We start from the raw sequence: 14,922 nt of genomic DNA on the forward strand, positions 1-14,922 counted from the left end.
AATGAAAATAGCAATAGAAATTGGAATAGGGATAAAAGTGTAATTGAATGTGATTGAGTTGTCACCATCACCAACTTTGATAAAACGTGCAAAGCACGTGCCAGCAGACTAGTAGCTTTAATAGCTCTCAAAAAACGCTACGACTGACTTTTGATAGCTTACTAGCTCATGCTATTGAAGCCCGTGCCATCTTTGGTGGAAAGCAATGATGACACTTTTGGCAAGCCATGGCTGCTGAACCACTTATAGCCTGCTTTGCACGCCATTAATAAAATGTACCAATAGCAAGCTATCACTGTCTTGTTATTTGTTATTTTTTCGTCCTGCAGTGGCTTCTGAAACCTGAATTACCCTGTTCACTATAAATATTGGAATTCAAATATTTGCAAAGACAACTGAAACCCAAATTCTAATTGTATTCATCACTAAAACCATAATATGCAGTTATAGCTCATGTATCTATCCTCCAATCATAACAACGACAATAACAAAAATCTGACAATAACAAAAATCTGATATTCAAATGTTTTTCGAAGCTTGAAAAACAATATTAACAATATCAGCAAGTAACAAGCTCCACAGGGTCCTCCTACAATTCCAGCAAGTAACAAATCATCACAGTGGATCAACTGAAAATGTCAACAAGCAACAAGCTCCACAGAGGTCAGCCTACAGTTCCAGCAAGTAACAAATCACCAGAGTGGGTCAACCTGCATTCCAAATAAGCAATAGAGCTCTTAAGCAATGCCCAACGAATTGTCTTCAACAATTGAAAAAATATAACTATATTCTAAAGGGGATAAATTAACCGTATTCCAGCTAGCCAACCTTCAATACTTCAATTATGAAGACTTCAATCTATAGTACTATGCTAACTGAAACATTTGAACCTCAATCTTTATAAGCTTGAACAAAAAAAACTCATTTTATGACTTTCAATACAAATCCTTGAAACTCAACCAGAGACTTTAACATGAGTTTCTAGAACAATAGTCAAAAGAAAACTCACAGCATGCTCTACGAAACATGTACAACCCAATCCCACAAACTTCAGCCAAAGTGACCTTTAAAGTCATAAATTCTGAAGTTAAAATGACCCGTGTCAAATACTCTTTCAAAAGTCTCTTTAAATGTATCCCAGTTCTTACTTAATCCATATCACCTTCTAAGTTTTCTAATATATAAACATTCTGTTCTCGTGTGGAGGGAATTCGGTTTTGCTTCTGTTACTGAAGTTTTCAACCAAATCATATTTCCAGTAGTCAAAAGAAACAACAAAGTCAATGTTCAAAGTTAACGACTAGTAACAAAAGATTGGGAGATAAAGAAACACCTCATCAACCAGTAAATGCAAAGGCAGTTTGGGTGCAGTTTGGGTGCAGAAAGATAAGGAAAAAGATGAAGTACCAGAGATACACAATGTTGAATAAGGAGAAGGGTGGGAAACACCACGGAGGAAGCACGCATGCATGCAAGGCAAGAGAGAGTGGAAGTAGCAGTAATGCTAACACAGAAGGACCAACTCAGACACAAGGGACTGAACAGGGTAATCGGGTATGTCCAAGTGACTGAACAGGGTAAACATGCAGATGTGAAGGAACTAATAGAGAAGGAAGCTTTCCAGCAAACCACATTACTACAGATGCATGCAATTTATCCAAAAAAAGAAAAAAGAAAAAAGAAAAGATACATACCCATTTTAATAATATGATCACTGGGCCATGCTATCCATCTTGTCACAGCCTGCTCCATCGTTCGTAACCCATTGGACAGTTTCCAAACTTTTGCACTAGGTTCAAATGCATTAGTTACCCAAATCTTGCAAGCACCTGGCCCAAGTTTGTCACCGTTGCAGATTGCATTCGGATCATCTGTTAGCCATGTTCCTTCAGCAACTACATCCTCTTCATCCATCCTGAACAACTTGCACTCAATACCTTGAAAAGATGGCTATCATAAAACAAGAGCAAAAAACAAAGCACAATTAAACACAGAAAGTCTGTATAAGTAGACAATCAAACCAGCTTCAAACAAAAAAGAAACTTAACTACAACAGTGAAGGTTGTATACCTGAGGTGGAGAGTTAGTAGCATGGACAAATGATGAAATGCCCTGTTTTAAAAAGTAAATCAGTATTAATATGACAAATATTAAAAACTGAAAAAAACATAAATAAAGCCAAACTACTTTGCACACTTGCCTGACTTTGCATAAGCCGAGTCATTAATTGTTGCATGTTTTTCATTTGTTCTTGCATTTCCCTCTTTTCAATGATATGATGTTGAATTTCATCTCTCAAAGTTTCCATGCTAGCAACCTTCTCGTTTAAATCAGAAACTACTTCTTGCAGTTGGGCCACTGTTTTGTTGCTTTGAGAAATAAGTCCTAACATCGACGGACATACACCAAACCCATATCCTCTCATCGACCACAGCGTTCAGGTCCAAACAGCTGAGAAATAGCATCATCTTGGAGAGATAAGGAAGACGACTCTGCTTGGGTTTCTCTAAATTCTTGTATCTTTTCCTGAACATCCATACTTGGCTTTACCATCAATAACTAAATAAATGAAACAACAGAAAAATTCAAGCATATTTACACGGTATTATTTTACCACTTTCGCAGCAACTGCCTCGTTGGCGGGTTCACCATTCTTCTTAGTATGTGCTTTCTCCCACACATCAGCTCTCGATACAGAGGAAGGGTTGGAATTCTCCTTTTTCTACATATAATTTTAAACAAGTTAAGCAGTGAACTAGACATATTAATATGAAATCAATAATGAAATAAACTAGCAATTGAAATAACAGAAATAAAATGAGTTCAAACTGCAATAACTCAATCGACCAATGAAATGAAATAAATATGAGAAACAAGATTCTCACCACCAAGTTGCTTATAAGTCATATGTGTGTGGTACCAGCAGTAAGAGCATCCAAACGGCCTAAATTGATTTCATAACTCAGGTCACAGTATCTATTTCTTCCAGAATTAGATTCACTCATATTTGAATAGATTGAAGCAAATTTGCATTATTATTCAGCCAGAAATAAGCATTTCCTTCTACGCACAAAATCTCACTCTAGCTATTTTCCAGTCATAATTGGTATGTGATGTCATGAATGTGACAGGCCACGTCATGATGTTTACAGAAAGTTGTTGTCAAGGGAGAGCGGACTCCAGGGACTTGGTGAAGGCTTCTAGTTCTTTCAAGCCCTCTTCCGGAGATTTTGCTTCTCCTAGTAGCTTTACCATGGCACTATCAACAATCACACCCTCTGCTCCCCATCCCGCTATCTGTAACACACAAGTTTACAATTGAAATGGTGAATACCTGATTAATCAATCAGTGATTGCCCATAAAATGGCATCAATGCTACACATACTAATTTACCTGTTGTACTTGCTCTGGTTTCGATATGCCGAAGCCAACAGCTACTGGTTTAGTTGTCACCTGATAAATGATTGAGTAATACACATTAAGGAAGAATAATGACCTCCACTTTATCTGGTATTAGCACTTAGCTATAGGTACACATAACACTAGTCTGGAAAATTCAGTCAATGACCTACCCCAAGGGATAGATAGGGAACATCAACTATCCTCTCCTAATAGCTAGGTTAACTAAACTATTAAGGTTGTTGGTGCCAGGCATTATCTATAACACAAAACAAGTCATAGAAATTTCTAAGTAGCACAAGTCTTGGTGTCGTGGGTACACTGCTAAACAAGATTAAATACAAGTCGTCTGATTTTCGAGAAAGGAAGGGTAAAGTTTAGGACAAACCTCCTTAATTTCTTGAAGAAGTGATTGGACCCTTGAGCTTACAGATGCTCGAGCACCAGTAACACCAACCGAGCTCACCTGTTCAAGATAAACCGGCTATTAGAACCATATATTCGAGTAATTCTCTGACCTAAACAACAGCAAAACGCATAAATACAATCTTATGGTTATAAACTTGATATTGTTAAATTTTAAAATAAATTGGCTTGAGATGATGTACCAGGGAAAATATTATCAAATAAATAAATTAGAAGAATGCTGAGAAGAGAACCAGTCTGGTGCTGAAGAAGGATGAAATTGGTCAGAAAAGTCCATGCAATGAGAAAAACACTGGTTAAATTTTCTTCTTCTTTTCACTATTGAGACAATCGATGGTTATAGATGAATCTGGCGTACGACACATTATATGCACCGCCTTAAGCTAGAAATCTCAAGGGTGCAGTAATCATTATGAGGCCATTCCCCATTCTTAGAAGTGAGGATTTGAATGGCCAAAAGTTAGCATGAAATCCGTTACAAACTTAAGCACAGCATATTAGCAAGCCACTATCTCAGTAGTCTTCCAGTCAGCTCTATAGACTTTCAAACTAGTTCTCCTTTGTGACAACGACTGAAGCCATCAACTTAGGCAAACGGGGGAACAACTTCTCCCTCAGATACACGAACACAGCCTTATTCGCCATTAAGTATGTACTTTTAATCCTATACCAAGCTAATGTTGCTATAACTAGTCAATATAGTCAATAGAATTTGACAAAAGGAGATAGACATGAAGTGCTTGTCTACCAACACAAAGTGTACGAAGATCAAGACCTGAAGACCAACAAATTGGATGGAAATCTAAACAGAAGTATAAATCCACACAAGAAATAAAAAATGGCAGACGAAACAATATTCAATAAGAACTTATAAAGGTACACAAATCCTTCCACAGCTTCAACAATAGGTTTCATTCATTCTGTTGGTGTAGTGGGTGTTGTCAGCAGTACCTGGTGCAACAAAATTATTAGTTGGAGAAACATTGTGCAAAAGTCAATGTAACAGATAAGTGTATATGTAATTTATCAAAACAGGTTTGAGAAAAGAATTGAAAAGATTGTGCCAAACAAAGATACTAAATCACCTTATTGAGTAGTAAATGCTACAGTCCTTACCTCTATGCAATATATAATGCATGACATAATAGGTTCAAACTCCAAAACTTCCTACATTGTACTCTAAGAATACAAATGTCAAGTAACATATTGTTAGCAGGGCTATTATAGTATTTTTCCTATATTACCTTTGTAATTACTTTATTATCCTTTCTAGGGTTTCTATTATGATTCTATAAATATAAGTGATGAGCTTTCTCATTCACTTAACTTTTCCCTAAATTACTTTCTACATGGTATCAGAACCATTAAAGCAAATTGTTCTGATTGCAACCTAAGCTTCCGCGTTTTTTTCTTCTTTTTTGTCTTTCATTTTTTTTATATAACCAATCGCGAGATGCGATAGGTGTTGATCTGAATCTCAGATTTGTTTATTATTTTTGAGGTAATTATTTAATCGATATGACTAATAGTGATGAGTCTACTATCTCATTTGTTTTTTCCGGTTAGAAGCGGGTGAAGATGTCGATCCTTTACCCCGTTCATGATAATCCAAATTTGAAAGTTACCTCACGCTACTAGATGGTTTGAACTATGTTCGATGGGCACGATCAGTAAAATTGTTTGTTGGAGGCCGTGGAAAGATAGGATTTCTTCTCGGGGCACAGAAAAGGCACCGCGTAAACCGATCCGAAGTATGCTAAGTGGTTCTCGATGATGATTATGGTGAGGACTTGGTTGATTAATTCTATGCAACCAACGATTTCTGGCGGCTATTTGTTTACGATTAATCGCATATCTTATTTGGGAATCTCTTCGTGCAAAGATATTCTCAAAGCGAAGAATAATGCAAGGAGTTTCCAACTTTCCAATGAAATTGGAAATTTCAAACAAGGAACTAGATCTTGGGGCGTACTATGCGAGACTTCGACCGGTTGGGAAGAACTATCTCATTATGATAGTTTTATTGACCGCCGACTAATGCGCCAGAGATTTATGCAAAAATTGTGGAGAAGAATCGAAGTATTTCGGTTTCTTCTTTGGGCTCAACTCGAAGTTTGAGTATCTTTGTTGTTCATCCGCTTGACAAGCATCCGTTCCCAACTCTCGAGGAAGCACATGCCTATTGTCTCTCGATCGTCGAGTCGCCGAGTGCCCGCGGCCTCATACTCGGTCTTACATGCGAGACTTACGCTATGGCGATTCGTTATGCTTATCCGCCGCCGTCGGTTCATCCACAAACTTTCCGGGCACCATTACCTGGGCTTTTGCCATTGCCAACGGCCTCTGGTAGTTCTCGTCCTCCAAACAAGAAGTGTGATCATTGTGGTAAATTTGGGCATGTAAAGGCAACATGTTATCAATTACACGGTCGTCCTCCTGGTTTTCAACCACCACGATCAACATCTCAGTCCTCAGCACACCTATCTGCTGACTCTAGTACATTAGAGTCTTCTGCTTGTAGTGCTCTTTCTCCGGAAGAGATCGCCAGGTTCGGCAATTTCTCTATGTCTTCTCAACCGGGACCTTCTCATGCGGGTAATTTTGCATCCGCCAATAGTGCTTTCAGATCCCGGACTTCACCTGGATTGTTGATTCGGGTGCCACCGATAATATGATGGTATGTCTTCTCTTTTCGAATTATGCATCTAGTTCTTGGAAACGGACGATTCGTCTTGCCAATGGGGCTGAAACGCCTATTGTAGAGGCAGGGTTGTATCGATTCATCGATTCATTTTGTTACGATGTTCTTCATGTCCCCAAGTTGACCACCAATCTTATTTTCGTTAGTAAACTTACCAAAGATGTAAACTGCAGTGTAACATTTTATCCATCTTCTTGTGTTTGGATCCGTGTCGCATGAAGGTGATTAGCGATGGACGTGAAGAGGGTGGCTTATATGTCTTTGGATAGACTGTTTCTTTGATCTCTCCCCATGCCCTCCGTTAGAGTCTTCGATGCGGTAGTGAAAATGTAAAGCGGGTGTTATGTTGGCATCACCACTTAGGTCATATTTCTTTTGAGTATCTACGTTATTTGTTTCCATCTTTCTTTTCCAAAGTATCCATGTCAAGTCTATCTTGTGAGACATGTGAACTGGCTAAACATCATTGTAGCCCTTATCCATTAAGTAGTAATAAAACTTCGTCTTTGTTTGATATTGTGCACTCGATGTTTGGGGTCCCGCCTGGCCACTTCATTTTAGGATTTCGTTATTTTGTGTTATTCATTGACGATTTCTCTAGGTGTACTTGGGTTTATTTAATGAAATCCAAAGAGGAAGTCTCCTCCATTTTCCGAGTTTTACCGCAATGGTTCGCATAATGCTTTGGTACAACAGCTTAAAGTCTTTCGTTCGATCGAGGTGGGGAATTTCGTCTCATGGTCTTCGACAGATTCGCGGAGGCCAATGGTATTTTGCATCAAACCTCTAACACTCGGACTCCAAAGCAAAATGGCAAGTCGAAAAGAAAAACCGTCATATTCTTGATCTTGCTCGTGCTATGTCTATTGGCATGAATGTTCCTTCACGTTTACGGTCTATCTTCGTCCTTACGGTGTATCTCATTAACCGTTCTCCATCTCGAGCTTTTGGCTTTCGCACCCCGTATTCCATTATTCATCCTGATCGTTCTGTTTTTCAAATCCCACCTCGTGTTTATGGGTGTGTTTGTTTCGTCCAAGTCACCAGGTCTATCTCTAAACTAGATCCACGTGCCTTGAAATGTGTGTTCCTGGGTTACTCTCATACTCAGAAGGGTTATCGGTGTTATCACCCTTCATCGCGTCGTTGTTTCATCTCCATGGACGTTACCTTCTTCGAACATGCTCCATTCTTTTCAGGTGATGTTCTATCTCAGGGGGAGTGGTTTCCAGTACTCCCTTTTCCTCATGAGAATTCACATTCGGTTCCTATTTCTTTTCCACTTCCGATGAGTGTTCAGCCAGAGCCTATAGTCTCCCCTCCAGTTCCACATTTGGTTTCACCTCCTTTACAGGTCTATACTCGTCGATATCCAGGGCGCCAACCTTCTCCACCAGACTGCCCGACATCGACATCTTCGCTTCTCGGGTTCACCACTCGCCAGCGATTCACTTTTACCGAGGTATTGAGCCATCTCCTATCCCTCCGTACCGGTTACTATTGATGTTGATTTACCGGTTGTTGATATAACCGATACTCCACCTATTGTCGTTCGAAAGAGAAGCGCATCTTTGCAGAATGCCGCCTAGATATGCTAATATCGTAGCTTATTCTATCACTAATTATACTTCGGATCATCGTTTTGTCTCCTAGTTACGATCTTTCGGGGCTTCTCTCTCATTGGTTGATATACCACGCATGATGGCAGAGGCGTTAGCCCAACCTTCATTGGAAGGTTGCGATGTTGGAGGAATTACATGCATTAGAGGTCAATAATACTTGGGTCTTGGTTTCTCTTCCACCTGGCCGTAGAGCAGTCGGGTGTAAATGGGTTTTCACGGTGAAACAAAACCCAGATGGAACAGTTAGTAGGTACAAGGCTCGGTTGGTTGCTAAGGGGTATGCACAGATTCATGGGGTTGATTATCAGGAGACCTTTGCTCCTGTGGCCAAGATGAATACGATTCGAGTTATTTTTTCTCTTGCTGCGTCCAAGTCATGGCCCCTTTTTCAGATGGATGTAAAAAATGCCTTTCTCAATGGGGCTTTACAAGAAGAGGTGTATATGTCTTCACCACCTGGTTTCCGTTCTTCTACTTCGGGCTTGGTGTGCCGGTTGAAAAAGTCTATTTATGGGCTTAAGCAGTCTCCTCGCACTTGGGCTGAAACATTTGCTACAGCCATGACTGCATATGGATATGTTCAGAGTCAAGCTGACCACACCTTGTTTCTTAGACACTCTGGTACGAAGATTGTTGTATTGCTTTCTACACATATATAGGTATAGATGTGATAAAGGGATCATATTTTTTTTGAAACAAGAACTGGAATCCAAACAAAGAGGGAGAAATTGAGGTACAAGATGGAGAACATACTATCTCGATGTTGTTCTTAGCAGCTTCCTTTCTCAAGGTTTCAGTCTCCTCTAGAGGAACATCTGGAACTACTAGGCCTGAGATAAAAGTTGGACGTAATGAAGTTATAATACAGAATCGGACAGAACAGAGAAAAGTAAGAGGAAACTGTTAGGAATTAGAGACTCTACACTATTGTCATGTAAATGGTGTTGTACACCGTGACATTAAGCCACAAAACCTGCTCCTAGACCATGAGGGGAATCTCAAGGTCTCAGATTTTGGTCTTGCGGTGTTACAGGAGCCCATGATTAATGGTCTCCTTCAGACGGCCTGTGGTACCCCGGCATATACAGCTCCTGAAGTGGTTGGCAGGAAAGGATATGCTGGAGCAAAGGCTGATGCCTGGTCATGTGGAATCATCCTTTTTGCATTTCTTGCTGGGTTTATACCTTTTGATGATTCCAACCTTGTAGTTATGTACCACAAAATTCATCGCCGGGAGTTTGAGTTCCCTCCATGGTTTGTAGACTGGTAAGGAGGATATCTCAAGGCTCCTTGATCCAAATCCTGCATCAAGGATGAGTATTGAAGAACTCATGGAAAACGTTTGGTTGAAGAAGTCTTTGTCTGAAACTAATCTTTGTGATTTGGACACAACACGATCCAAAGATGAGAAAGTTGATAAAATTTCTAAGTCTCAGTCGATGAATGCTTTTGATATAATTTCAATGTCTTCGGGATTGGATTTGTCAGCACTTTTTGAAAGAGGGCAGAAGAAAGAAAAGAGATTCACATCGACCTCGTCCTATGAGAAGATTCTCGACAGGGTGGAGGAAGCTGGTGGGAAGTTAGGATACAATGTTCAGAAAAGGAAAGGAGGGGCCATAGGGTTGATAAAGGGAAGGTTAACAATCTTGGTTCATGTGACAGAAGTAGCTGAATCACTCTTTCTAGTGGACTTGAAAACAGGAGATGGAGAAGATGTAGAAGCAGAGGAACTTTACTGGGGAGACCTGAAAGACGGGTTTGGTGACATAGTCTCTTGGCACAACGAGGGAACCTAATGATAAACCTTGATCTCAGAGAAAGTTGTACATTGGTGAGAATGATCGTTTTGTGGAAATGGTTTTACTGCAAGGCAATTCAGGGGAGGAAGGGGAAGGGGAGATAATCCCTTGTCATAATGCTGTAATATACTTCTAGTGTTTCTTAAGAAAGTTTTTCTTTTGTTTCTTGATGATCGTGATGACTTTGCTTGTTATAACCAATACTAGATTATAGGCAATGCCATGGTACTATCTCACTCAACTGGAACGGTCTATCTTTTTTTAAAAACTGGTAGAGCATGTACTAAGCCAACCTGCTGTTAGATGCTGGTGAAGAAACAGAGAATAACAATACAAAAGACTTCCTCTGAGCTGAGTGCTTATGTCTATTAACTATTGTTGAGGAGGAAAAAAATGAAACTCTTTACTTAAGATATTAATGCAGGTAGCCATAACCTCAAATCTATCCAAAAAAAAAAAAAAAAAAACTATTAAAATAGGAGGGAGAAAAAATCTTCTACTTCAAACTAGATTCCACCAGTTAAAATCAAACAACAAAGACAAGGTTCAAGAAGCTACTTGTGAAATTAGTTCTAAAAGAAGTTGAACACTAACAGCAGAAACTCTTAAGTGTAGTTTCCAAAGTTCCAGTAAGCATGCAAACCAAATTAACTAGTATAAAGCATATGATTCTTAAATGTTTTCCACATTTCTGCACATATGAAGTGCATATTAAACAGAAACAAACTTCTTTCTGATTGAAGACCATCTGTATTAGCTATATGTTTGAGTCACTCTATAACTTACTAAGGCAGAATACTGAAGATACTTTAAAAATACACAAGCGCAAATTGTGGAAAAAGAGAATACCTGTACAATGAGATTCTGACATGCTAAAATAAAAAATGTATAATCATTTGAGTGCCAAAACAGAGAATGATGTACAGCATTGTAGGCACAAGAAACCGGTGCATTCATAGAGTTCAAGACCAACCGCGTTTACTTGGTGCCTAAAGATGGACATCTACTAAGAAAATTGAGCAAATGGATATCAGACTCCCAAAGGACAGGCCATAGAGCATCAGCTGTTTGTGGGTAATGCATAAGTTCACTTGTTGACAAAGGTAAGGGGTACCATACCAAGCGAAGCCATCTTTATGGTCTAGAGAAATTGTACATCTATTTTGAAATTCTAAGATCTGACCTCTTTGTAACACTGAACTCAGCTTCCCTCACCATCCAATTAGTCCACAGCAAAAGACCAGCAATTACTACCAGTAGGATACCTGGTTCATGAAATATTTTGTTTAGTGAAAATCTATTGGCAATTGCTGTTTAGTTACAAGATAGAAAAGAAAATGCTCCTCAATACTGTTTCTTAATTGATTTTAACAATAACCGAAAATTCAACCAAGGACAACTTTCCTACGCGTTATAAGCCCTCCGTTATTTCTGTTCTCTGATAGTCAAGCAAAATCAGTTCTAAATGACGAAAGAGAAAGCATTATACAGTGAAGAAACTGATATCATTTTCTTTCTTCATGAGTCACAAAGTACTATAACATAACTCAGAACATGTTTTACTAATTTTGACAGTATACACTTTAGAAAACTGAATTACAGAGTACAACAATGAGTTGTGTAGACTTAGATCAGTTTTAGCCCATGTTACGAACCTCTTTTTCAAAGAACTCTGTCTAAGATCTCTCAATCTTTATCTGAGAAACTTTCATCCATGCCTAAGGCTCGTAGTATAGAGCCACCATTGGATTCCTTCACCCAACTTCATATCTTGCTTCATTTCTGATGAAAGAGTGCCACAAGACAATTTCCAAGCATCATCATCTATGCATATCATAGACCAAAGAGTCTTCATCCATGCTTGTAAACCAGCTTACTGACAGTGTCCTTTGATGCTCCAAACCTCACTAGAACGACCCCAAGAGACCTGAATGTAGAATCATCAGGTTGGATGCTTGATTTTATCATCTCCCAGAACGTTTCCACTGCTTCATTCAATCTCCCATCTGATGCGTATAGACCAATAATACTATTATAACTCAAATTACCAGTCAATAGTCCTAATTCAAACATACTATTCGCGAATGCAATTCCCTTTTCAATTCTTCCAACTCTTCTGTACATGCATAACATCATTGCATAGGAGAACTCATTTGCACCTCCTTTTTGCTTCAAGTCCCCAAAAATTTCTTCCGCTTGTGGGACCATACCACGCTCACTGTAGAGATCAATCATACAGTTTGAGGAGTAAACGTCAGGACCCGCCTCAGATGATCTTAGCAATTTGTAAGTTTCTTCCGCTTCTTGCAAGAAACCAACCTTCGTGTAGAGTTTGATCAAGGAATTGTAGATTACAGGATTACCACGTAAACCTGAATTTCCCATCTTGTTGACATAATTCGCAGCTTTTTCGACACTTCCAACACCAGCAAATGCATTTATGAGGATACCAAAAACAAATTTATCAGGTTGCACGGTAAAACCAATCATCTCTGTGAATAGTTCCTCTGCCATGTCTAATTGACCTAGCTTGACAAAACTTAAGATCACTGCACAATATGGTATGCAATCAACTACCAATCCCCTTTCCTGCATCTTTCTGACATACGGTACAGCAACATGTGGTAGATCAGCACCAGATAGAATCTGTATGAGAGAACTATAGCTGCATTTATCAGGTAATAGACCAAGTTTTTCCATACAATCAAACGTTTCACACGCTTTATTGTATTCTCTCCCTATTCCATAAGCCTTGATCATAATATTGAATTCACGCACAGTCAAGTTTTTCCTTTCCTGGCCAGCTTTCTCAGCTTCCAGAATGTGGCCATGTTCCCCAAATGCATCAATGCTGGCAGAATAGCACTCTGAACTCATCTTTCCCTTAGGATGATATCTTTCAAACCAAGACCACGACTTCTGGAGCATCCCAGCTTCAATGTATATTCTAGTTAAAGCAGAATGCGTGTACTCATCAAACTCGAAATCAAATTCGTCCATCTCCGAGATAAGGTCTTCAGCTTCACCAACCATATGCCTGATAGAAAAAGCATATAAAAGGGTACGGTAACTCACATAGTCTGGTTTGAGGCCATTTTCTTTCATCTTTGAAAAGTAGATCCCAGCTGCAGTTATATTGTGATGCTTTGCATGTAGAGAAATTAGAATATTGTACGTTCTCGTGTCAGGAAGACATTGAAGTTCTTCCATCTGCTTTATCAATGAATCAACCTCTTCGAACTTCCCATTGTTCCCACATATGTGAATCATTGTATTGAAAGTTACGATGGTGGGGACAATTCCTTCTCTTAGCATCCGTGAAAATGTATCAGATGCATCTTGGAGTTGGCCAGCCTTCCCGTACATATCCATTAAGGTATTATAAGTGTAAGAGCTGAAAGTTAGCAAAGGTTGAGACCTGGTATTATTAGTATCAGCAATTTTGCCTCTACCGTTAATAGGTTTACCTGAAGACCAGTTGTTGAAGAAGTTTTCAGCCTTTTCAAAGTCCCCCGACTTCTTGTACGTTTGAACAACGATACCCATTGTTACCTCATCAGGTTCCATTCCCTGCTTGTTCATCCTTTGAAGCCAGAGTAGAGCTTCTTCTCTAAGTCCACCTTTACTATAAACATCAATCAACGTACCATATGTTGAGTTTGTCGGGGCTGTCCCATTAGCTTGCAATTCATTCCACAGATTCTCCACATGAACCCACTTCCGTGCTTTACCAAGAATCCTGATGATGATATTGTAGTGAATCACATTCAGCTCATAACAACCCTTTCTCTTGAACCAATTAAAAATCTCAAGTGCCCTTTCCCAAATGACTTGTTCCTTGAGTATTATGTGTTGGGTTTGTGGAACCGTCGAGCTTTGCTCCGGTGTCCGACCTTGTTATCTTCAGTTTTCAGTTTGGAGAAGGGAGCGCGACCCGCGCTCAACCATGCTTTGGACAAGACGCGCTGACACTATTGGAGTTGGGCGCGACCCGCGCTCATGCTGTGAGAAAGTTACTGGAGTTGGGCACGACCTGCGCTCGGATTAGCCTTGGCCTAGGCGCAAACTGAGCTCATGCCTTCCGAAATTTTCACTGATTTTTGATATTTCGGCCCAAAGCCCATTTTCTCACCTTTTTCTATGTGTACCTATATAAAGGAAATAGAATAGGGTTTTGAGACAACTTTAAGAGATTCATTTCTTGGGTATTGTGGGAGCTCTATTGAGCTAGGGTTTGAGTGAGGCCTCTTGTTCTTGATTCTTGATATCTCTTGTAAACTCTCTAATCTTTGCTATAAAGGAAATTCGGCTCTTGTGTAATGTAGGTAATATTTACTGAACCACTTAAATCTTTGTGTCTTTTTGCATTATTTACTTCCTTATTTATTGTTTGCTTGTTATGGGTGATGATAAATTAGTGGTTTTGCTTGTTTGAGTTTGTTGTGATAACTACTAAAGTCTTGGGTGGGTGATTTTCTTGGTTGATCTCCAAATTGAAATCATTTGGGATAGAAAATAGCTAGATTGAGGTGTGACTTTCTAGTGAAATCTCCCAACATTATGCTCCTCTCCTTGTTATTCAGTGTTTTCTCCCATGGCTTCAAAGCCTCATCTAAATCTTTAATTGTGTCGAGTGCTCGCAAGATTAACGGAAGATCCCACCGCTCTCTTTCTCTTACCAACTTTCTTATCCTGGTCTTGAATTGAAGTCAAACCATTCAAACCAAGTCGGACAACATCATCACTTCTCCTCCTAGTCCTAGTCCGTATTTTCCTATACACTTTACTAATTCTCTTGTTTGCACCATTTGGATTCTCTTCTCTTCTAACTTTGTTTACATGTCCAACTCCACCCAAAACCAAAGGAGGAGCTTTCGTGGAAACTACAACATGGAGACAACTAACATCCATTTATTATCCAATTTCACAAACATCTTATGCTCTCCATATCAATTCCTCCAAAATGATTGA

The 14,922-nt window shown here is 39.3% G+C and overlaps 2 protein-coding genes and 2 pseudogenes across 3 annotated transcripts; 1 reads left to right on the forward strand and 3 right to left on the reverse strand.

Annotated features, from left to right (window-relative positions):
* Window positions 1-396: 396 nt before the first annotated feature.
* On the reverse strand, window positions 397-3,166 carry LOC147488644 (uncharacterized). Its single transcript, XM_086571470.1, has 6 exons — window positions 2,886-3,166; window positions 2,615-2,722; window positions 2,201-2,526; window positions 2,071-2,112; window positions 1,695-1,950; window positions 397-710 (listed from the first exon to the last, which is right to left on the reverse strand). Exons 3-6 carry the CDS (start codon window positions 2,423-2,425, stop codon window positions 706-708), a joined length of 528 nt encoding a protein of 175 aa, XP_086427596.1. The 5' UTR covers window positions 2,426-2,526; window positions 2,615-2,722; window positions 2,886-3,166; the 3' UTR covers window positions 397-705.
* On the reverse strand, window positions 3,163-4,471 carry LOC147488645 (tryptophan synthase alpha chain, chloroplastic-like). The gene is made up of 4 exons (XM_086574444.1): window positions 4,394-4,471; window positions 3,789-3,866; window positions 3,395-3,454; window positions 3,163-3,297 (listed from the first exon to the last, which is right to left on the reverse strand). The coding sequence occupies exons 1-4, from the start codon at window positions 4,469-4,471 to the stop codon at window positions 3,163-3,165; spliced, it is 351 nt and encodes a 116-aa protein (XP_086430570.1).
* Window positions 3,395-14,862, reverse strand: LOC147488646 (pentatricopeptide repeat-containing protein At3g23020 pseudogene; annotated as a pseudogene). Its single transcript, XR_015202834.1, has 6 exons — window positions 14,631-14,862; window positions 11,607-13,844; window positions 10,245-11,216; window positions 8,903-8,979; window positions 3,789-4,777; window positions 3,395-3,454 (listed from the first exon to the last, which is right to left on the reverse strand). The product of XR_015202834.1 is annotated as a pentatricopeptide repeat-containing protein At3g23020 pseudogene (transcript).
* Window positions 8,269-10,238, forward strand: LOC147488647 (CBL-interacting serine/threonine-protein kinase 4 pseudogene; annotated as a pseudogene).
* Window positions 14,863-14,922: the final 60 nt, after the last annotated feature.

Source organism: Coptis chinensis, chromosome 7 (assembly GCF_015680905.1).
Source record: "Coptis chinensis isolate HL-2020 chromosome 7, ASM1568090v1, whole genome shotgun sequence".
Classification (NCBI taxonomy): Eukaryota; Viridiplantae; Streptophyta; class Magnoliopsida; order Ranunculales; family Ranunculaceae; genus Coptis; species Coptis chinensis.

Excerpts from the sequence above, each read along its gene's own strand:
- LOC147488645 (XM_086574444.1), bottom strand. The coding sequence starts at position 4,471 with ATGGCGAATAAGGCTGTGTTCGTGTATCTGAGGGAGAAGTTGTTCCCC. Across the intron at positions 3,455-3,788 it reads TTCTTCAAGAAATTAAGGAG|GTGACAACTAAACCAGTAGC; the intron begins GTTTGTCCTAAA and ends ATCATTTATCAG. Across the intron at positions 3,298-3,394 it reads AACCAGAGCAAGTACAACAG|ATAGCGGGATGGGGAGCAGA; the intron begins GTAAATTAGTAT and ends TGTGTGTTACAG.
- LOC147488644 (XM_086571470.1), bottom strand. The coding sequence starts at position 2,425 with ATGAGAGGATATGGGTTTGGTGTATGTCCGTCGATGTTAGGACTTATT. Across the intron at positions 2,113-2,200 it reads CTCGGCTTATGCAAAGTCAG|GGCATTTCATCATTTGTCCA; the intron begins GCAAGTGTGCAA and ends TTTTTAAAACAG. Across the intron at positions 1,951-2,070 it reads CTACTAACTCTCCACCTCAG|CCATCTTTTCAAGGTATTGA; the intron begins GTATACAACCTT and ends GTTTTATGATAG.